The sequence below is a fragment of the Juglans regia genome, chromosome 6, assembly GCF_001411555.2.
Source record: "Juglans regia cultivar Chandler chromosome 6, Walnut 2.0, whole genome shotgun sequence".
NCBI lineage: Eukaryota > Viridiplantae > Streptophyta > Magnoliopsida > Fagales > Juglandaceae > Juglans > Juglans regia.
Window position 1 is genome coordinate 30,321,040 of NC_049906.1, and position 23,971 is coordinate 30,345,010.

The 23,971-nt window shown below is 36.0% G+C and overlaps 1 protein-coding gene and 1 pseudogene across 1 annotated transcript; both read right to left on the minus strand.

Annotated features, from left to right (window-relative positions):
• Positions 1-1,758: 1,758 nt before the first annotated feature.
• On the minus strand, positions 1,759-7,020 carry LOC108998153 (annotated as a pseudogene).
• A 966-nt stretch (positions 7,021-7,986) lies between these two features.
• LOC108998409 lies at positions 7,987-11,175 on the minus strand. Its single transcript, XM_018974967.2, has 2 exons — positions 9,600-11,175; positions 7,987-8,441 (listed from the first exon to the last, which is right to left on the minus strand). The coding sequence occupies exons 1-2, from the start codon at positions 10,927-10,929 to the stop codon at positions 8,422-8,424; spliced, it is 1,350 nt and encodes a 449-aa protein (XP_018830512.2). The 5' UTR covers positions 10,930-11,175; the 3' UTR covers positions 7,987-8,421.
• Between the last annotated feature and the right edge of the window lie 12,796 nt (positions 11,176-23,971).

Here is a 23,971-nt window from a genome sequence, read left to right on the forward strand (position 1 = left end):
AGGGACACTCTTTCTGGGGTGGTGTTAAATGGAAGTTTGGTCAACGATCACTCAGTTAGATTGTTTTTCACTCGATAACTGTGTTAGATTTTTTTCCTATGTTTCTTCTCTACATATTCTAAACCCTTAGTTATCTGAGATGGAAAGGAAAAGCTTGGGAAGTATAACATCTTTAATCTTGTCGGGATGTAAAGCAATGGCTTTACACCATAGCTTCTTTATCATCGGTTTGGTTTTTCACTACAGGATTGGATAGGCGTTAGTTTAGTTCTAGTCATTACATCCATATTTTCACTTTGCTGTAAATATGAGTTGTAAATGTAAAAGTGATTGGTTAGGATTAGATGACTAGGACAATAGAGATTTATTTAAGTTGGGAGATTGTTGAGATTGGATGAATGTAAATATTTCATCTTTATCTAAAAACATTTAATTTGAATTAAGTGGTTATTAGATAATATCTTAAATAAGTCATGAGAGTGTGTATCCTAAATTCAAGAAGTCTGGAATTATCCAGTTGAATGGAAACTATATCTGATGAGAGACTCAGCGCCTAGTGTCAACAGATGCGTTCCCAGCAGAGTCCTCCCTTTATCAGATTCCTACTGCACCTGAAATTCCTAACAGACTCAGTCCGTTAGCAGAATCCTACTGCAGATCAAATACTGAGCAAATTATTTAATTGAGGGATTTAGCTTAGGGTTGCATTTTTTGATCATTTAATTTTGAGAGAGCTTGGAGATCTAAGAGAGATCCAAGAGCTTGAGTGTGTGAAGAATTTTCTAGTGTTTTTCTCTCTCTCTCTTTGAGTGCGTGCTTACTCCGTGTCAGAGTTGAAGTGATCCAGTTCAGCCACTGGAGTTCCAAGAGGGAAGTCAATAGTTTAAAGATCGTCAAAGGTTCTAGCTGCTACTGCAGTAGAAGACAAATGGGTCATTCGTTTTGTCAAGTAAGAGTCAAGTTACAAAAGTTTTGTAATTGAGATTTACTTGTAATTGATTTTCAAATAATAAAATTGACTTTTCTAGGTTTGGATGCTCCATATAATTTTACCTTTGAAAATTTTTTCAAAAGGTTTCCCTTTATAACCAAAATTGGTGTTACACATTTTATTCATTCTATGTATTTGATTATTTATCAAATTATCACATAATGTATGACTAATCAATTTGTTGAGTGAATTGGTAGATATTTCTGCTGCGTTACAATACATGGACATTTGGGTAATTTCAAGAGTGATGCAATCACGTTCTTGGGCTGAGAGTTCTGTAGCAAATGCTTTTGAAATGGTGCTGGGCGATGTATCTTCGACTTTGCTCCCTTTGAAATGGTGCTGGGCGATGTTTCTCCTTTTTTCAGTTGGTTTGAGCTAAATACAAATTATACAATATAAAGCAGTTTTAGGATTCTGAGATCTAAAGAAAATTCCTAGGTTTGGAGAATGCATGGAAATCCGTTATAAAGTAAAAGATCATTATTTTAGAGATGCATCCAATGTAGCGCATTAGCCTTTCAATGAGTTAGTCAAATCAAAAGGGAAGTTTGTAGTGTCTCTCTTGTTTTTCTTTTTCTCGTTTCGATGTGTTCCAAGGGCTACCAAACCATCTCATTTCATCTCATATAATCATTATCATTTTTTCCAACTCCTATACAAAATATAATAAACAATTCAACTTTTTCAAATTCTAAAACAAAAATAATATTAAAAAAATAATATTATAACAATATTTTATTTAACTTTTAACAAAACATCTCATTTCATCTGAACTACATAACCAAACGAGGCCTAAAGGACTATAGCATTGTTTAGCTCCCCATAATCTATTGCAATCTCCCATAATTCAAATACAAGTTTTCCAACGAAAAAAAGTCTACCATTGATTTGGGACTGAATTGATTCTCTACCACTGTTATGACAATTACAGAAATACAAATCTGATCATATAGATCGAGTTTGCGCAGAGCTGAGTCACATCTAAAAAAGGATGAAGAATATGATATGAAGAAGAGGAAAAATTATTTATGTGATGCAGTGTCATGTCTTTGTTCACCATCAACTGTTGTTGCCTGAATTTGAGCTGTATACTGTAAATTCCAAAGAACATCCTCAATAGAAGGACGGCTGCGTGATTCCAGAGAAATGCATCTATTCATTATGGAAATCACAATTGATAAGGATTCTTGCGAGCAAGTGGCTTGTACAATTGGGTCAATTATACGTTTCTGGCCATCCTGGCTGTTCAAAGATGCCTGCAAAATGAACAATCTGGCGTCAAGAATGTATTAAAACCAAGGGGTAAAAAACCATCCACCAATATTGTACCAACTTTGCAGAAATTCTGGTTAGCATCAATTCAATGCCCCAGAGAGTAGTGAGAATAGTAATACCAACATTATTATAGCATAGAAATGCACTGGATCAGCTAGTTTGTTTAGTTTTCGGGATTTTTTACAATGCGTGCGCACACATACACATTGATATATACTCTGCAGTTAGTTAGAAATTCACTTCATACCATCCCGTTTAGCAAAAAGGACTCTCTTCTAGCACATACTGAAGATCCAACAACTGCCTCCAGTAAGATGGATCCGAAAGTATAAACATCATCCTCTAATTTTTTTCATTTGCCTGAAGGAAACCTCTACAATGTTTAATAACCATTGAAGCAAGGATTCATCTCATTAAAGATTAATTAATAATTAAAAAGAAATTGTCTGCTCTATCTAGCATTGATTGTTAAAGAAAAAGCCTACCATGATTTATGACCTTCTCCTTTTGCCTACAAACCAAGAGCACAATTTAAGCCAACCACCAACATCAAGAATTTATTGCAAGGCCCACCAATCAATAATCAATAAAAATAAGAAGCCCTACCTCAAATTTGTCAGTTTCTTCCAAGATAATGGAGATCCCATAGTCACTCAACTTTGCCATCAATGCTCATTGATCAGAATATTATTTGTCTTCAATCTGTTGTCGAAGAAACCAGGAATAACTCCAACATGTAGGAAGTGCACAGCCTTGGCAACACTGACTAGAACTGCCAATCTCTCTGACCAGTTGAAAACCTTTATGCAGCTATTCTCTACAAGTATAAAGCTGCTATTAGGGGTGCAAATCGGTCTGTCCGGTCAGTCCATTCAGTCTGGCCTCTTTTTTTTTTTTTTTTTCTTTTTTTAAACAATTTATAAAAAAAATTTATTTAAAATACTAAATTAAACTAAGTGACTTATTAATGTGGATTATGTAGCAAACTCAATAAAAAAATATTTTATATGGTCAATGATAATAAATTACATGAAAATTACATTATTAATTTATATAATTACTATATAATTAACTAATTGATATTATATATTAGTTAATTCATAGAATATTAACAAGTGTTAATAACATATTTAAAATTTTATATTGTTAATAGTGATAGGTTAGATGAAAATATATATAATATATTGTTAATTTATAGAATATTAACAAGTATTAATAACATATTTAAAATTTTACATTGTTAATTGTACAATTATTATATAAATAATATATATAATTTTTTTTTTCATTCGGTTCGGTCCAGTCTGGAAAAAACCTTGGACCGTGGACTGAACCGAAATTTTTCGGTCCTCTAAAACGTGGACCAAGATCAATCGGTCTCAGTCTCGGTCCTAACCGGACCGCTTATCACCCCTAGCTGCTATAGTTAAATGGTAAAGCAAAAATCTACACCATTAATGAAATATATGGAGAGGCCAATTCCAATGAGATTTTAGTCCTTATAACCCTATAAGCATTCAAAGGATTAATATTAGTATCAAATTACCTGCAAGATAAGTTCGAAAACTCCCGCTGGGAATATATTCTGATATGAGAAAGACATTGTTCACACTGCAATTATCTCTTCCACCAACATCAACACAGTGGCCCAAAAGGCCTACCAAATGTGGGTGGCGAAGCCTTGCAAGCAAATGCAACCTGAGGTATAGGTTTCGATTTGAAAATTTCTTTGAACAAGGCAAACACCTAATAGCAACTTGGGTCCCATTCTCTAATCTTCCTCTGTAAAGCCGCAAGACAAAGGAGAAAGTTGAAAAGGATATAATGCAATAGATATAAAAGCTTAGATGGCTGATTCGATTGCTGTCATAATTGATGCTCATAATGAGCAAAATAAGCTTGATTAAGATGACGGTCTAGCAGTGAGTGGAAGCACACATTTGAAGTCCTGTTGGAGAACAAAGTACAATGATAATCTTAGAGTAGTGAACCACTTTTTATGGCGAAAACACCCAAGGCTGTGCAAACACAATGTCTTTCATCCAATTAAACTTCGGACCCATGTAATTGTAGCAGTGAAATACTTATGAGCTATGAGTCCTGATGTCATCATATGTTGCAGCATCCTTTACCTTGATTTCCAGCCACACTAAAGCTGCAACTATTTCAAAAACTTGATAAGACCTAGATGAGAGTAGTAACCTTTACCATACATTTCTACCTTTATAGCAAATTACAAGTTTTAGACAATACCTTTCCACATGAGCCTTCTCCCATAAAGGCAGCGCCGTCAAAGTTGTTTATCGCTTCTTTAACTCGTCTATACTGAAAGACCGACACGCTGGGAGACCTTGCATGTCCAACTTTGCAGCCTCAGAAACAAACCCTAACCAAAAAAGAAATAAGACCAACGTAAATGTTCATCAAATTTCAAAATTCATGTCCAGTTGTTCAAACACAAAACTATTGTTTAGCTTTCAAATTCACGCCATATTTTTGCAGTATTTTCCTCTTGTTAGTGGATGACCTACTTGCATTTGAAGCTCAAGAAGAACCCAGTTGCCGAGCTATCTTGCACTGCGTTCTGTAACCAATGCTGCTCCGATATTCCTCGAGGACAATAGCATCTCTACAAAAATAGAAATCCCAAAGCCAGAAACACCATAAGTAAAACGATTCCTACAATTACACCCACTAAAATTCCAGCATTTTTGCCTTTGGATTGTTTCTTCACGTTGATGAATTCCTCACAATATGATTCTGCTGCATGCTGATGCCTTAGATCAATGGATAAGCAATTCCCCTCAAACTCAACCACTCTCTTTTCGGAGTTAGTGCTTAAACTAGAAGACAATCCACCGATCAACCTATTGTTTGATATATCAACGAACTCAAGTTTGCTGCCACAGCTTAGGTGGCCTGGAAGTGACCCGCTAAGCATGTTTGATGCAATATTCAAATAAGTGATATTGGGCAAAGAGAAAAGTGCAGCTAGAGGTGACCCCCTAAGAACATTGAATGACATATCCATGTGTTGGAGCTGACTTAACCGGCCATATTGCTCAGGAATCTTACCTAAGAAGGAGTTGTTGTTGAGGAAGACCACGACCACTCCTTTGGGCATTTGAGGTAGCACAGAATGTAATTTGTTTGCACTCAAATCCAGCACACGTAATCTATTTAAGCTACTGAGATGTGGAAATTCCCCAGACATGTCATTGCTTGAGATGATAAGATCAGTGAGAGTGGAGATGCTCAAGATTGAAGATGGAAATGGACCTTTAAGCTGGTTGTTCCTCAAGCTTAGAATTGTCAGATTAGATAAGGAATCAAACCAAGTGGGGAGGGAAGTATTAAAGAAATTGTCGTCCAGTTTGAGAGTTTGAAGCTTCACCATTGTACAAATCTTGTAAGGACTTGAACCAAAAGGAAAATTTGAACTCAAATCAAGGTGTTCAACTGAAGACAGTCTATGAATTTTGTCCGGCAGTGGACCCCAAATGCCCAAAGATACCAGACTAAGAACTCTCAAGCTGGTTAGCCTTGCCAAGGTGGCCACAAAAGAATCCATGGAGAAGCTCTCTGACAAAGTTTGATTGGGAATTGCAAATCCATTAAAGTCCCAAACTTTTGCAGGCTTATCACCCATAATTCTGAGCTCAGTCACAAAATTTTCTTGGCATGTGATGTTAACTTGTACTGAAGATAAAGAGCAAAAATCTATGGTATGATCATTCCAAATCTCCAATTGCTTTGGGTACTCTAAGTGCTTTCTAAGCTGAAGAAGCACTTGGGTTTGAGAGGATTGCAGTTGATGAGTACTAAGAACATAGAAACTCCATACAAAACTGAAAAGCAAACAACCATCCTTCTCTTGTCAATGCTTCATGGTGTCAGCAAACAACAGAATGAGAACCCCTTATAACCTGTCATTTAATAATACATAAAAGCAGGAAAAATGTTACCAGTGAAACATAGACTGACCTTGAAAGATCAAACAGAGTAGTGGCAGTTGATATTGAGAATCTTGGGTTTTCTTTGATTTTAAAGAACATCCAGGGTCTACAGTATCTACAAAATCTATACCGATAGAGTAAATACTGTAAAATTTATTTAATGTGTCCGTTCCAATTTAACATCAGAATAGACATACGTTATGTATCATCACAATGACGCCACCCTGCCTGATATGTAACCCTGACTTTTGGGCACAATAGGGGTGAAAACCGACAGATGTGGTTCAGTTTATACATGTTTAAAACCGACAGATGTGGTTCATTCAGCATATTCCAGTCCATCGTCGGTGTCCCTTTGATGTTGCGATGAGACGGAAACTCAAAATGAGAGAGAAAATGGTGTTGCGTCTGCATCGGCGTCGCGATGAGAGAGAGAGATGCGTGGCAGAGGGCAGAGCGCTATGCCGTTGCATGAGCGAGGAGAGAGCGAGTCTGAGAGATGAGTATCGGGAGAAGAAGAAGGGAGGAGAGGTATTAAACCCTAAATTAAACCCGACGCCGTCGCTTCATTCTATTTTTTTTTTTTACACGGTTGTTTTATCTAAGATATATAAATATATATATATATATATATATTATATCGGCCAGTTTGCGATATGAACCTAATTCGAATCGAGACCAAACCAGCCGACGTCGGTTTCATCAATTTCCTACCACCAGCCGACCAGTTCTCTGCTGGTTTCGGCCGGTTCCAGATTCTGGCAGCCGGTTCACGTCGGCAACAGTCAGTTCCATCGGTTTCTATACAGCCCTAAGGCACAAGACCAAGATTAGGTTCCCTAAGGCAAACAACATTAATGATGTAATAAATAAGAGATAAGTGTGAACAAGGACTGTGTTGAAAGAAAGTGATAGTTGATGACAAAATGGACTCTCAAATCCAAGTGCCCTTTTCTTGAGTACAAAGATGGGACCAACCATTTCAGGTTTTTACCTTTAAAATAATAGCAATTCTTCATCAAATAATTCATGCAATTCACTATTATTACCCCCAATTCATAAAGAAAGGATGGCAACTTGCCTCTGCCTTTAGCCTCGCAATATAAAACAAAGAAGAAAAGATGTACAGTTAAAATTTATTGTCACAAAAGATCTCCTGCATAGGACCCATCTCCAGCATTGTAACCTTATATCAAGTTTACACCAGTACAATTTTACCACGTGAACAGAACCCAAGAGCGTATCATTTTCGAATGTTCTAATTTTCTTGAAATTAATAAGTTTGCTGACACTAGCATGGAATTTGTGAAGTGCCCTTACTTGCCAAGTCAAGTTGACATGGTAGGGAGATAATCTGTAAAAGAAGATTAAAAATTTAAATTTATAATCTTCTAAATCTGACATATGTGTGGAGGACATGTGTTTAATCCCATTTCAGCTTGGCCCGGGGAAGTTAAACAAGAAGTTAACAACAGGACAAAGTCGGGTACAGAAGATGAGTCTCAACTAGGAATTCTATGCCTGTCCAGAAATTCTAAAAATATGAATTTAGAGGTTTCAATTGGTCAGAGAAACTTTCCTATATAGTCTGTCCTTTGACTGACATAATATTGTTTCCAGTCAATTGCTAATCTGCTGTCTCCTCTCAGGCTTGGTGAGGCTCTTTGCCTTCCTGGTTTTCCAGAAAATATTAAATTGAAAAACTTGCAGAATCAACAGATCCTCGCATGTACATATGTCCACGTAAACAAAAGCAGAATAAGAAGTGAATGTAAGTACATATATTTCACTAAATATGGTGTCCACCAAGTTCAATTGAAAAATGAGATGTAAACATAAAAGGCAGAAGAGAACGAAGAACAAAGCTTAAAAAAAGTGCCACCGGTGCTTTTCCCATCATTGATTCTTTCTTGTTCAAGGATGAAGGTGTTCTCAGGAGTGATTTTGAAAGGTATCACCACACTTGTTCAGCCATTTAAAACAATGTGCCTTAGGTTCTTAGGATTTTGCTGACATATATAGGAAGCAACACACAGATTGGCAACTAATACTGTCGGGAATTAATTTGTTGGCACTTACTGATATAGGATGTAGCAAGAGCTTATACACAACAAAAATTCAGGAAGTCACTTTCAAAAATGAAATATTGCAATTGCCTTTCTTACAGAATCTTGGAGGAACGGTAAAGCTCAGGTACTACTCTTTACTAAATTCATCTGCAGATGAAAAGGAAGAAAAAGTATGTAACGTTAGCACTCTTTAGTAAAAAGTCTGCACTGTTTGCTACTTATAAAAAAAAAAAGTCTGCACTGTTTGCTGTGAGCGAGTCAATTGGGGGTAACACTGCTCTGCAAAAGATACTAAAAAATGTAATGAAAATCATCAAATGAAACTTAAGACCTTCAGGCCACTATAAACTTAAAGGAGTTCCAACTTCCAAACCAATGGAGGATATGAATTCCGGCCCTTAAAACAACAAAAGCATAGAGAACTAAGTGATAGCTTTCTGGGTTATAAAAAGGCCGTAGGAGTAGGGGCTACATTATACAAAAAGCAACTGACTGAAGTAGTGCCCTGGCCCCTATCTACCAAACAACAAGCTCTTACGTTCCAATAGATCAAACTCTTACAACTATTAACCACACTTATTCCAGCTGACAATCTGAGTCTTTAACGAAACTTTCCCGTATTAGACTAAACATATAATGCCATGAAATTAGTACAATTCTGAAGTCCTTGTTAAATTGAAGAAACCCCCCGCCCCCCCAATACAAGTTCACTAAATCTCATTACAAAAGAAAGCTATAATTAACAAATGAGAAGTGCTACGAACACAAAGAAATTACCCACAAAATGAAATGACTTTATATGATACGTTATATCTACTTTATAATAAAAGTAGTTTTATAATCTAACGTACCACATCAAGCCACGTCAATTTGTGGGTTCACTTTTGTGAGATTTCTTTGCGGCTAAAATATTTCTTTTAGCAAAAAGGTCATGTTTGAAAAAAGCCCAGAGCATAAGCATCAGCGATCGTTGTAAGAGAGGTACATAAGGTCTGCTGTGTAGATAAAAGGTTCAGCTCAAGTTTGACTCAGCTTCTATTCCTTGCATGATGTAGATTGATTAAACTAAATGCAGCTGCAGTAAAACCCTGGCATTAAATTCTTTTGGTTGCATCCCTTCGAAAATGTTAGAACTTGAAAACTATATAAACTGTCTTTTGGCAACATCCAATAGTTTCTATTCCTATTGGCAACATATGAAGTCAATCTGAACTCATAGTCTTTTCGAAAGGCCCAAAGTATTCAATGATCTCATAAGTAGTCAAAATCTTAAATCAATGGGGAACCCTTGAAAATCAATCTTGCCTTGGTGCGCTCTAATCACATCAGGAACCTCATTCTGATACTTTTGCACTAACTTCTTGACGAATGTTTTCTCAGTCATTCTAAACGCATGAAGTATGCTAGTATCTTCCTTAATCAACCCCTTAGACATTAAAAGTTGCAGAACTGAACACCTCGGAATTATCCGCTTCTCCAGGCTAAACAGTAGAAGATTCGGATTCTTGGAGATTATTGAAGGCTTCATCTTCAGATTGTTCACAAAGAACCCCATCACCTTCACGATCTTCTTCTCTGAAGTAATCATACACATTGGTTGCAGCTTGAATGCTAAATCAATTTCATCCTTTGACAAACCAAAACTTCTAAAAGCTTCCACCTTTTTCTCCCACAGTGCTTTACTCACCACTGCCATTGAACGGATGGCTAGGACAAATAGTAGATTATTGGGATCAAAACCCAGTTTCATAACCTCATTAACAATCTCACTAAACCGATAAGTCCTCATAAGCAGCGATCTTGGTTCAAGCAAAAAGATCTTAACAGCTAATGAATTGGGAACACCATGGCTTAGCAATATTGATATGTTCGCCTGTAACACTGTTTCCACATTAAATTCAATCAACGAGAAGCGTGCCTTTACCACCTTTAAAACATTATCGTCAGTGCCCACAATCCGCCTAAGCTTTTGAACACAAGGAATGATTTGGTTTTCGAGACTCCTTCCTAAAATATAGGGCTCTATGGATAAACGATTTGCAATTTCGAGGTATGAAAAGCCCAAAGATTTTAAAAACTCTAACTTTGGCTTAAGGATCTTTTGTGTATCGAGCATATACAATGTCGGGCGCTTCATGGTCAAAGTCGATATTTGCTCGTCACTGAAACCATGTGCTCTAAAAAACTCAACCACAGTGTATGCATCACTCTCAAGCACACGTGGATCTTTGCTGAGCAGTTTGGCGAGGCTAGCGCCAGAAAACCCCAAGGATTTAAACAACTCCATGTTGGGCCTAAGGGTTTTGCCTAAATCGGCCAAAAGCAATAACGGACGACTACTAATTAAATGTCTGATTTGGTTCTGCGTCAAACCGTGAGTTCTCAACAGGTCCAGAACGAGATTGGGATTCTCTATGTTCTCAATGTCGAGCTTCTTGGAAGCTGAAGCAGCCAACTCCAAGGACAGCCCACATGAGTTTCGGAGGAAGGAAACTGTAAGAGATTTAGGATCCGTGGAATTAGGTAGTTCTGGGATGGTTTTGAGAGATGAAGTTGTGAACAAGTGGCCATGGCAGATTGGTGAAGCTCTGCGCCTTAATTGTTGGGGTAGCTTTATGCAGATTAGACGAAACATTTGATTTGATTGCGGAAAAGGCTGAATCAATGGTTACCTGGATTGTTTTGAGATGGAATGTGCCGCTATTGAGTTGATTGGAGCTCCGGCCTCCTCACTTTCTCTCTGCCCGTGGTTTCAGAGCAGGGTGAGTGCAATAACGCACCGTCCGACAGGGTACGAGTCTAAAATACGAATTTGCTAAGCCTGTGCTTTCAGCTGGAGGACCTCCAAAGAACACGCCAAACTCCAAAGGCACACCGATCTGTTGCACTGTTCTGTCCGGGCAAATGATTTTGAAAAATACTACTCTTACAGTTAGTTTTTACCGCTAATTTATACCGCTTTGAATTTTTTATTTATTTTTATTATTATTTTTTATTTAATGATTAAATAAGTATTTTTTTTATAATATTATGATTTTTTTTATTTTTTTTAAATGTATTAAAAAAATACATGTAAAAAATACAAAAAAAAAAAATAATATATTAATATTATTTGTTATTAACATATCATAATATACTCATTTCAATACTAATATCTAACTTATTTCAATACTTGATTATATGGTAGTAATACTATTATGTTTACATATGCTAAACTAATATTAGTCTATATAAATTATAGGATAAGTATATTATTTTATAATAATTAGTTCCTTCTAGTATATTATTGAATTTAACTATACAAATTCTAGTTATGCAACTATATAACTATACTAGTATATAATATAAATGATCAATAGATAAATATTATTTTTATAACATATATACAATATCGGAGTTGGAGTTCGAGTAGAAAGTCAGAATCGGTCCAACAATACCTTTGACTCCAACTTTGTTTTGTCAGAGTCAGTAAGAAGTCGAAAAAGGGTTGGATTTAGAATTAAATTTTTGAATTTTTAATCAGCATTAATGTAGTGATACGCCAATTTACATTTAGCAAAACTCGTAGCTAGTAGCTCCGATGAGCATTGAACTATAAATGTTTAGAATTTTGTTTTTTGTTACTTTTAAGAATAATGCTTGAAACACCCGTACTGAGTTAAACTCATTTTATTTTTATTTATATTTTTGAAAGAGAGTTTGGGCCTAAACTATTTTTTTTTACGGATTATAAGTTTTTTTTTTTTTTATAGGTTTAAAATCTTTTAATGGACCAAGTAGTTTTTCACTCGAAAAAGTTATGGGGCTATAATAATTTTTTTTTTAGGTTGAGGTGAGGTCTAAAACTTAGAGATAAAGGCCATGCATTAACCCCATTCAAGATCCAAGTCGTAGGACAATTTTTTTCGGGTTAAAGTGCCGTATCCCGTGGAAATAATTTCGGACTCCACGTTTCTGCACATTCGCATCCGTCTGTCCACAGCATGCATGCACACACACGACTTAACCTTCCATCCGCACACACGTCTCTCATCCCTATAGGGTTTTCTCATCACATATTTATACACACTGATACACTCATCCCTCGTGCATGTTGAAGCCAAGCTGCCGCTACCCTCCTTTCATAACCTCGGCCAGCCAAATTTCCCAGAGCATCTGCCCTCCTTGGTGAATCACTGCCATCTCCCAAACTCCTCCTCGAAACCATTCCCAACCACTAGGCGTGGCAGTCGAGCCCAGCCTGAGAAACTTTCGGTAGTTGTTCCGTGCATTGTTTCCTTAAAAACCAACTCCCGTGCGACTTCACCATCAGCGGACGCAACCTGGGTTGTCCATCGCGCGTAACCAACTGTCCAGACCTCACCATCGTGTCCACTGCCCAACCACATGAAGCTGTCGCCTAGTGTCCCGTAGCCTCTACTGCAAGCTTCGGTTTCCTCTGTTTTTGTATCCAAAAACAGAGCAACGTTCAGCCACCATAAACCACTGCAATTCCCTCCACTGAGAGCCCCACCACGTTGTGTCCCCACCTCACGAAAACCACCACGGTTAGCTCTACCGCGAGCCACCCCTCTCACGGGAACCCAGCCGTTTATTCTCCTATTTTTAGCCTCTCGAAATAGAGGACCACCCACTAGACCACTGCACTGCACCGCACCGCTCTAGCCACTCTAAGCCGTCTCCACCCGCGCGGATAAGGGCGCTGAACACCCTCAGGCCACCCCAACCGTAGCACCCCTCAAGTTGAGTACCTCCCTCGGTTACTCCCTCCTTTCTCTCCGCCCTCTCTCGCTCACCTCTCCCTCTCTTTGTCTCGTGCCCAGCGCTGCTCGATGAAAGCTTCGCCGCGCTCCTGCTCTTCTGCCGGGCCACCGCTTTCTCTCCAGCCAATCCCATCGCGCCTCACCCTCGACGCGTGCCTCGGTTTCCCTTGGGTAACTTCTTGCTGCCGCATGTATTAATCCCGTGTGTTTTGTTTGTTTGGTTTATGCTTATAAGTTATATGTAAGTACTTTATATATAGATTATGTTTAAACCTAGGTTGGGTACTTACTAGTTTTGACCTAATATATATACATATATATATATATATATATATGGAAAGTAAGTTTAACCTAATGTTTTCGGGTGAGAAGTTTTATTTTTGGGATTTATGTTTGAATGAGTTTTGCTTTAAGTTTCAATAAATATTATATTTTTATTTTAATAATATTTTTAATTAAAGGAAGTAAACCTTTTTTTTAAGAGATGAGTTTTTCATTACTTATTTTATGGAAATTTTTGTAACCAATGTATTCTTTTTAGTTATAAAATGTTGCTGGTATTTTGAATATTTTGAATATTAATTTTTATTTAGTTTTATATTTATTTTATACTTGCTTGATTAAATTCTTATTCGGTACGAATTCGTTTAAGTGGATATTGATTGTTTTTGGAAAATGAGAGTATTTTGGGAATTATGATAATTTTATGTTTTGAAGAATTAAATATGTTATTTTAGAAGTTTAGGATTAAATATCGAAATAAGTGGTTGATTGAAAATTTACGAGAATTATGTGATTATTTTCTAGGTGACGATTAATTATTATTCGACATTTTTGAGGAATTCCGAAAAAGTTAAGAAGTTCAGATAAGCGGGGTTCCTATACTAAACTTTGCATTAAAATAAAATGAGCTGAGGTTATTTTTGGAAAATATACATGTTTGATGTTGAAAAGATATTTGAATTACCTCAGTTATTTGTTCTGCATTACTCATGAGATTCTGTTTAAGAAGAAATCATTTTCTGTCATGACTGGCATAGACAGAAGCTTATTTTTGACATTCTATTTCTGAACTTTGAAAAAGAGAGCGAATATGAAATTTTACGCATAAATTATGATGTGTTATGATTTTGTTCTGTTCTGAAGATTTTCTGTACTCTGATATGATCTGATGTGATTTCTGAAAACTTCTGGCATAACATTCTGTTTCTATTTCTGTTCCGTTCTAACCTCACCACAGGTGTAAAACTGTAGCCTCTGTTCGGGTTGGTACCAACTTTTCTGTTTTTGGTGCACACACTTTGGAAACAAAGTGGTTTTCTGCGTAGTCTTTCCTATGTGCACACTTGGGGCTCTGAGAATGAATAAGGGGAATATTCACATTCTGTTTCTGCTCGGTTAGCTACCGGGGTTTGCACAACCCTACCACGGGGGTTAAACATGGTATTTGTTCTGATATGATAAGATAAGATGTGATGTTTCAGTTTATGCTATGCCAAAGAGATTTTGATTATAAATATTTTTTGAACTTTCGCTCTGATATTTTTGATAACATGTTATGATGCTGCATTTTGAAAACATTATTCTGATTCTGCATTCTGAAAGAAAATATTTTTGTTCTGCATTCTGAACTCTGTAAATGCACATGTTTATACACTAGTATATGTCTTCTGCTTACTGAGTTGTTGATAACTCACCTCTTATCTTCATATATTTTTCAGATAATTTTGATGGTTCAGTTGGAGAACAAGAGTAGAAAGTTTTAGCAGGTGTGATGATCAGAGTGAAATAAGTACCTGAGGGTACAAGTGCTTATTAGAGAGTCGTAGTTAGTAAATTGAATTTATGTTTTGGGTATTTTGATTTGATGAGTTAAGGATAATTTCGAGTTTTAGAGAGTTTTTAATTTATGTTATTGAGATTTTCTTTATTGTCCTCATGGAGGAACTTAGATATTTGGATTGATTAAATTGATTAATATTTTATTGGATTTTCTGGATTTTATAGTTATACTATTTAAGTTGATTTGAGGTATTAAGAGTTAACTCTCCGAACCTCCGGGAACGGGGCGTTACAATGCTATTCATCATTCCAACTTCTATTATCTTTCAATTATTCTATGATGTGACATTAGATGATTGGAAATTATTTATTACATTTCACTTATAAGCCTTTCATTTAATACCACATCATGAGATGATGAGAGGATGATGTGAGTTGGGATGATGAATAGATTTTTTCTTTTTTTAATAAGATAGATATAGAGAGTTTGCTTTTTTGTTTACTTTTAAATTGATTTAAAAGAGTTATAAGTATAAACAAGGTACTTAACTATATATTGTGGAAAAATATGATAAATTTGCGTTGATTTTCTTGATTTATCATTTTACACATTTGGTATATTCTCTTCATTAAAATGAGCAATCCATCCTTTGTCCGTCTAGAAAGATAACGAGAGATATATAACAAGTCCCAAATGTTAGTAGCTTCAAACAATGATGTGTCCAGAGTTTTCAAATTAATCAAAGAAATACAAAAATTAATCAAAGTTCTCAAATTATACAAAAAAAAAGATATAAAAACCCAAAAGAAAAACGTTATGGAGAGAGTGGATGAGTTAACACTGAATTGATGGGTGCTACCCAGTTTAAGTGGTGCTACCCAGTTCGAAGTGAATTTGATAGGAAGACTTCACTCCTATCCAATTTATTTTAGAGTAATACTAGATAGAGTCAGTCTCGTTTGGAGAAGAAACATTCTTAACTCATTTCATCTTATCTCATTATTACAATTTTTTCAAATTTTTATATAAAATATAATAAATAATTCAATTTTTTTAAATCTCAAAATGATAATAACATTAAAAAATAATATTCTAATAATATTTTATTTAACTAATATAAAATCATCTCATCTTCCTATCCAAATGAACCCTTAAGATATGTAAATCTCATGCTCTCCCTCTGAAAAATGTAGGGTCCGTCATTAAGAAAATAATTTTTTTTTATACAAGTCCAAATTTATCTGCTTTCTTCAACTTCTACATACCTAAGATTGCACTTTGTTCATTTATTAGTTTGGTCGATCTCTTGTACACTGTCTATACAGTGGAGTCTTCTTCCACTTGTTATTAATAAAATCTTATCTTATACAATTAGAGAAAATTATATGAAGTGAACCTGAAAGGTATGACTTAGTTTGGCTGAACTAGGAATAGAATGATAAGCCTATGCATAAGTTTAAACATGTCATACCATATACAAAAGGTCCTGCAATATTTGGCGACAGAGCAACCGATTCCATATGACCAAACTGCTAAAAATGCAAGTATAAATGAAAACTAACTCTCCCAACCCCAAAGCATTTAGGACATGAAAATAATCATATGATCAATTTGTTTCTAATGATACCCAACATAGAAGCAACTAAGTTCATCTGAGTTGAGTTCAAATTTAAGTCTAGCTCAACATCTAAATATACAACTTTCAAATCACCAAACATCACTCAATGCAATACTTTTTTACACGTGGGACCACAATTTTTTTCAACTCAATACCTATTTACACGTGAGACTCAACATTTTTCAACTTCTCATAAATACATTTAAACTCATCTTACTATTTAAATACATCTAAACTCATATTAGGTAAGTCTTACAAAACTCACTCCATCATCTCAAATCACTATTATTTATAAAGAACTCAAATTATCTCAACTCAACATTCAAACGCAATCTAAATATAAACTATAAAGACCCCGAAATATGAGTTAATGACCAATGAACCAAAGTTGCACGCATAGGCATATAAAATAATTTTTTGTAAGGGGATTGAAGCTACTTGGACTCGAATCTTGGGCATCTACCCATGAGATGTCAACAAATACCATTCATCCGAAACACCAGTGAAAAAAGATACTTCCCACGTTTCTTTCATATTAGATCTAAAAAGTAATATGAGATAAAATCATCACGAGGCCTCTCAGTCTTCACACACCTATACATCCTATAATACCTCTAAATTAGAAAGAAAAAATATATTCATCATCTAAATTTCTATAATCCTCTTATCATCTCATGATGTGATATTAGATTATAGATTTATAAGTAAAATATAATAAAGAGTTCTTCTACAGGTACCGAAAATTTCTTCCGAATACAGTTACCGACTGAAGTGTCATGCTACGTGGCATTCCACGTAATTTATTTAATATTAAAAAATAATAATAATTTATTTAATACTAAAAAAAAAAGAAAAGAAAAAAAGAAACAAACGTGATTTGAACTGAGATGACCCCAAAACCCATATTGCAGATGACCCCAAACCCAACCGACGGAATCCCTCCCCCTCTCCCTCTCCCTCTCTCTCTCCCTCCATTCGGCATTGACCTCCACTCCATACTGTAGCAGCCCTTGCTTCCGCTGGAATCCAAATGGTAAATAACATTCCTTCCCTCTTGTGGTCTCTCTTAGAAGTTATTATCAAACATATTGGATAGAATATTAAAGATGAAGATTTACGGATCCAAACCACGGCGTGGGGCTAAGGGCTTTTCTTTTCAAATAAACTTTTGAAGATGTTGCTTTTTGCATTTGAACTAGCTCTTTTGGTAAGCTTATTCTGGATTCTATGGCTAGAGGGGATCCCCCATATTTATTAACTACATAAAAAAAAAGGATTTTTTTCTTTGGAAATTGTTGTTAGAAGTATTATTTGATAAATATTGCCCCCATCTAATATCGCATCTGGAATTTACCCCCATCTAATATTTCATTTTTTTGAGATAGAATTTCTTCATCTCTCAACTCTTTTAATATGAGCTCTTTGTATTTTCAACAATGAATTTTGATTTTTTTTTTATGAGATAGAGAAATTGTCATTCTTGAAGAGTAAAAATTATAAAAATATTATTGCATTTTACAATCTCCCCCAGTATTTATTAACTACATAAAAAAACATGGATTTCTTTCTTTGGAAATTGTTGTTAGAAGTACTCTTTGATAAATATATTTATTTAATATCTCTCGGGTAACATGGTATTAAGGTAACTCCAGGAGAGATTTAAGCTCTTCATGGTTCAACTCATGTGGCGTAATAAAATCATTTGGTGGAACTTTGCAACCATCTGAGTTGGGATGTTCATTAATTTTTCTGATCTTTATTGCCAATACAATCTCATTTACAATCATGAAAGTTCATAAGCATTTGATATAAAATCTTTGAAACTGCATGTACGAGAATATGAGCATTTGATAAGGTAGCATCACACCTGCGTCGATCATCCAGTTGATCATTTATGGGTGAAATGCTGCTGGTGGTCTTAATCATCTTAATCATAGCAAATATATAGTGCATTCTTCGCAATGAATTTTTTTTTAACATTACCAAAAATTCTTCCATGTAAAAATTTAAATGAGTTGTAATGATTGCTTGGTTTTGTCTATGCATACTATCATTAGGCCTTGAAAAAGATGTCCAATACGGCTAAATTTGCAATTTCTAATCCATATTTAACTAATGCATATATAAGATGCCTTTTGCATCGTTTGTGGGTGTGAACCACCATGGCCAGTCAATTTTATTCGGATGCGGATTGATTTCTAATGAAGATGCACATACATTTGAGTGGTTGTTTGAGTCATGGTTGAAATGTATGAATGACCAACCGCCAAAGGCAATTATCACAGACCAAGACAAGGCAATGAAAATTGCAATTTCAAGGGTGTTTCCAACATCTAGGTAGGGCTGCAACCCGACCAATCCGAATTGAGTTTGGGCCCGACCTGACCTGACCCGCCAACAAGAAACAACAACCCGACACCGAACATTACGGGTCGGGTCAACCCGAGTTTTCCCCTAAGACGCTATAGGACCTGGCCAACGCTGCACTTGTGGATGTAGAAGGCCAAGATGGCCATCACTGACTGATTGAGGGAGACGAAAAGAAAGAAAATAAAGAACGAAACTTTGATGTCCACACCAGGAGAAGAGGCCGTATGCACATAGCAAAATGCTGGAATTCAAATCGGGCAACACTGGCATAATCATGCTATCGGGCGAGGAAGAAACCAACCAGGATTCTGTTCACAAGGATTCGACCACTACGCTCGACCCTTCCATAATAACAACTTTAACCCTCAACCCACAACCACCACTTTCTCTCACTTCAACCCGCAACAAACCCATACCCATACTCATTCACAGCTCCACCACTCCCTCTTCGACCCACGCGTCTACCCACCCAACGCGTCTTCGTACGCATCACCATAGCTCCTCTCCCTCGATCCCATTATCGGTGCCGCCAGAAACGGGGGAGGCGGGTACCTTGTAGTCCCCAAGAGCGAAGAGATTTCTAGGCCCGTGGACTTTGTCTCCAGACTAGGGCTCAACCTGGGTGGCCGCACGTACTTCTCCTCGGCCGAGGACGAATTCGTGAATCGGCTCTACCGTAGGGCCAGGCCAGTAGAGCCCAAGGTAGCCATGGCCAAATGGAGAGACGATGTTGAAGAGGAAGAAGAAGAATCCATATAGAGAAAGAAATAGATTTTCTGTTGTGTTTGATTCTCATATAAACGTGTTACTTGTTAGTCGGGTTAATTGGGTTGAAACTGATTTTTAGCGGGTTCGACTCGAGATGTAATCCAAATCAATTTTAACGGACGGGTTATTCGGGTGGGACGGGTCTTCGGGCCATTTGCACAGGCCTACGTCTAGGTATCACTTCTGCTTGTGGCATATAATGAAAAAACTTCCTGAGAAATTTGGTTCACATTCTCGATATGAGGATATCAAAAATGCTCTATAGAAGTGCGTGTATGACTCTTTAAGCCAACATGAATTCGAAGAACATTGGCGCGATTTGCTCGATACCTATAATCTGCATGAGAATGCATGGTTGGGATCACTATATAGTGACCGGTGTTTTTGGGTGCCGGCCTATGTTAGAGATACATTTTGAGCAGGAATGTCAACTACACAGTGAAGTGAAAGCATGAATGTCTTTTTCGATGATTATGTTAATTCTAGAACAACTCTCAAACAATTTGTTGATCAGTACGATTCAGCCCTTAGAAGGAAGGTAGAGAACGAAGCAATTGCTGATTTTAGTTCATTTAACACTGAGATTCCTTACATTAGTCGCTATCCTCTAGAGAAACAATTTCAAAAAACATACATAATTGCAAAATTCAAATAAATACAAGAGGAATTGCGGGGATTTCTTTATTTGACTACCTCGTTATTGGGATGTGAGGGTGGTAGATATGAGTTCGTAGTTGCCGATGAAGTTCAAGTGTATGATAACTTATTAAAACATGCAAACTACATTGTCAAAGTTAATGAAGATCCCATTGATGTTAAATGCAGTTGTAATTTGTTTGAGTTTAGGGGTATATTATGCAGACATGCTCTTCGTATCTTGACTCAGCTAGGCAAGCATATAGTTCCATCAAAATACATTTTGGATCGGTGGAGAAAGGATGTAAAGAGAAAATACACTTTCATCAAAAGTAGTTATGATACAAGTAGCAACCAAGATGCCCGAAGATACGATAGGATTCAAAATTGCTTCTATGAACTGTGTTCCAATGCTTCAAAGGCCGAGAGTAGCTGTGTGAAATTGATTGGCCAGCTAGAAAAGTTGAAGTTAGAGTACCTTGGGATCATCGATCATGATACTACCAACACAGTTGATCCAGTGGCTTCAATGGAGGACACGACGGGTAGAGTTCTGAGCCCATTGGTAGTTCGGAGTAAGGGAAGACCGCCATCTAGAAGAAAAGTGCACCCCATTGAAAAAAGTCTTAAGAAACCAAGCATGAGAAGGAGATTGCACCATGGCGAAATTGAGGTTTCTTTTTATTAATGTTGTATATAACAAATATTTAACAAATTCTTATAATTTTTTTTTTAAATATAAATTATTATATTTCTTCCAATGCATAGCGAAGTAGTCCCTTACCAAATGAATGCAATGTGAGCGGCACATAGACTGAAGCTCCTCAAACTCATGTACTATTTTTGTTGTTTATGATTATTATATTTTGTATTGATCATTGTTCGAATTAAATGGATATAGAATCAACAAAGTCAAGTTTGGATACATGCGCCAGCTTTTTTTACAACTCTTTCAACTACTACGGATTATTTTGGTGATGGACGGACGACTCCTTCCTCACAGGTACTTCAAACTACATTATTAGTTAAATAGATTTTTTAGTGTGTTGATTTTTTGACATTTTTTTAATGCCACTCACAGGGCACACCCGATCAAGTATATAATACAGATTATTATGGTATTAGACCGACTGCTCCATCCTCACAAGAATTTTAAACTACATTATGGTATAACATATTTTTAGTGTGTTGGTTTTTTAACATTTTTTTTATGCCACTCACAGTACACATCTAATCAAGTATATACTACAAATTATTTTGGTATTAAACGGGCTGCTCTTTCCTCACAGGTATTTTAAACGACATTATGGTTTAGGGGCATATTTTTAGTGTGTTGGCTCTTTTAACATATTTTTTTTTATGTCACTCATAGTACACACTTGATCAAGTATACACAACGGAGGGTCTTCATATTAGACCAACTGCTCCATCAATGAATTCTTATTTGTGGAGATGACATATTTTTTGGTGGAGATGACATTTTTTTGTGGATATGACATGTGGCTATTGTAAATTCCAGGCATTGTGGCCATGACTTTTTCTGTAATACATTTTTTGGTGAAGATGACCTGTGGCTATTGTAAATTCCAGACATTGTGGCCATGGCCTTGGCTTTTTCTGTAATACATATTTATTATATGACATTTTTTGGTGGAGATGACATGTGGCTATTGTAAATTACAAGATGTATATATTTGATGCACCACTTAACTTTATCTTTCCGTATTTATTCTGATTTAGGTGATTACATGGGTGTATGAGATTTGTTTTACTTGAGCAGGTTCATATTTTGTTAATTACAGGATGTATATATTTGATGCACCACTTAAAGTTGCTCTCATGGTTAATTACAGGATGTATATATTTGATGCACCACTTAAAGTTGCTCTCATGGTTAATGTACTCTTACCTTTATTGATTAATTACTAATGTCATAATGGTTAGCAGATGCACTCCTCTTATATGTATATCTTTGGGAGGAAGAAAACAAGCTTTTGCTTGTCTGTCTTGAACCGTAGAATCAATGCATTGAAAATGCGTTTCACATTCAAGAAAAAAAGAATTCATCAAACAACTACAGGAAAGGTATGATCTGCATTATATCATCTAGAAGACCAGCCAGCTTTTATAAAGAGTGACATGCGAGTTTTCTCTTGCACCTCTCAGTCTCTATTTATAGTCGATGTCGAGTTGTTTCAATATCCATTGCTAGTTGTATCTTTTGAAGTTCGGTTTTTAGTCGATTGATTCTCTTTTCACCATACGGTGGTATTTTCAGATCATACCAACAAAAATACCTGCAAGAATACCTAGCCTGCTAAATCAAAGAACACATATTAGCAAACCAAGACATTTATAGCAGGGGCTGTGGTTTTTTATGCATTATAAAACTCATAGCATATACAACATGTCTAATCTCGCCCAATGGCATTGAATCCATGGTTGCAAATTGGCTGACTTTGTATAGATTGAAATCAAGTTAGCCCCTAATCAAATTCTAGAGACCAAAAGCTAGCCCAAGTTTTTCTCCACTTGATTCATGCTATGATTCCAGATACCCAAACCAATTCAGTTCAATGATTCATGCTTTCCTAAATTAAGCTGTTTTTCTCCATTTGAAATATATCGTAAAACTTCCTAAATGCCAAATTGCCAATGTATTTCAAGTTAAATACTTTCCTAAATTTTAATCCAATTTTATAAAACTAAACTATTTTTCTCCACTTCAAACACATTCTATAATTTCCTAAACGCCAAATTGCCAATGGCACAAGTTGAATACTTTCTTAAATTTTAATCCAATTTTAATGAAATCTTAATCCAACATTTGTTTGCCTAGACATGTTTAATTGGATTTTATTATAAACTTAATTATATACAAAGAGAAATTAATTTAAAACTCTAATCATAGTTATAGATATTGATTTTGTTATAAATTTAGACGTGAATGTGCTTAATTGATATAATTTATGTTTATAATTAAGATATAAAATTGTGTTAATTGGAAAACAATCCTTTAGATTATTTGAACCAATCTATATTAAATATGTCGAAATGGCTTGAAAATACAACCTAGAGATAGACTTCTCGGAACTATGAAAGAAATTAAAATGGAAGTAGAAGTCTGAGGAGGCAGATTTGGTGGTATATATAATGAGAATGATTTGGATTATAAGAAATGCTCTAATATTTAAGAATAATTTTGAGGACCCGACAATGGTGGTTCAAGCTGCAGGTAAAGGACTAGAGGAATTTATTTTAGCTCATACTCATCAAAAAGATCACCAAAATTCAGGAAGGACTAAGAGACAGTTGATCAATGGAAAAAGCCCAAAAGCTATGGAAGTGAAAGCAAAATGGGATGCAAGAAGGGATATTTTGGCCTCTCTATGCACGAATAATATTTTGGCCTCTCTAAACAACTTTGCATTTCAGCTGGATTTTCGAGGCTCGATTTAGCTATCGCATAGAGCATGATTCATATCTTAGCAAACATAAATCCATAAAGTAATTCAATGGAAAATTCATGCAAGAAAAATTAAATCAAAGAAGAAATTCCATTCTAGATAGATATAGAGTAACAACCTCGATTTTTATGTGAGGGAATCAGACCACGGCGTAAATAGAGATCTGCACCAACATAACAACAAGCAGCGATGGTAGGCTCAGTGGTGAGGGGGTTGGCCTCAGGCTTCGGGGAGTCCAACAGACGGGAGGTGACAGAGGTCTTAGGGTTTCC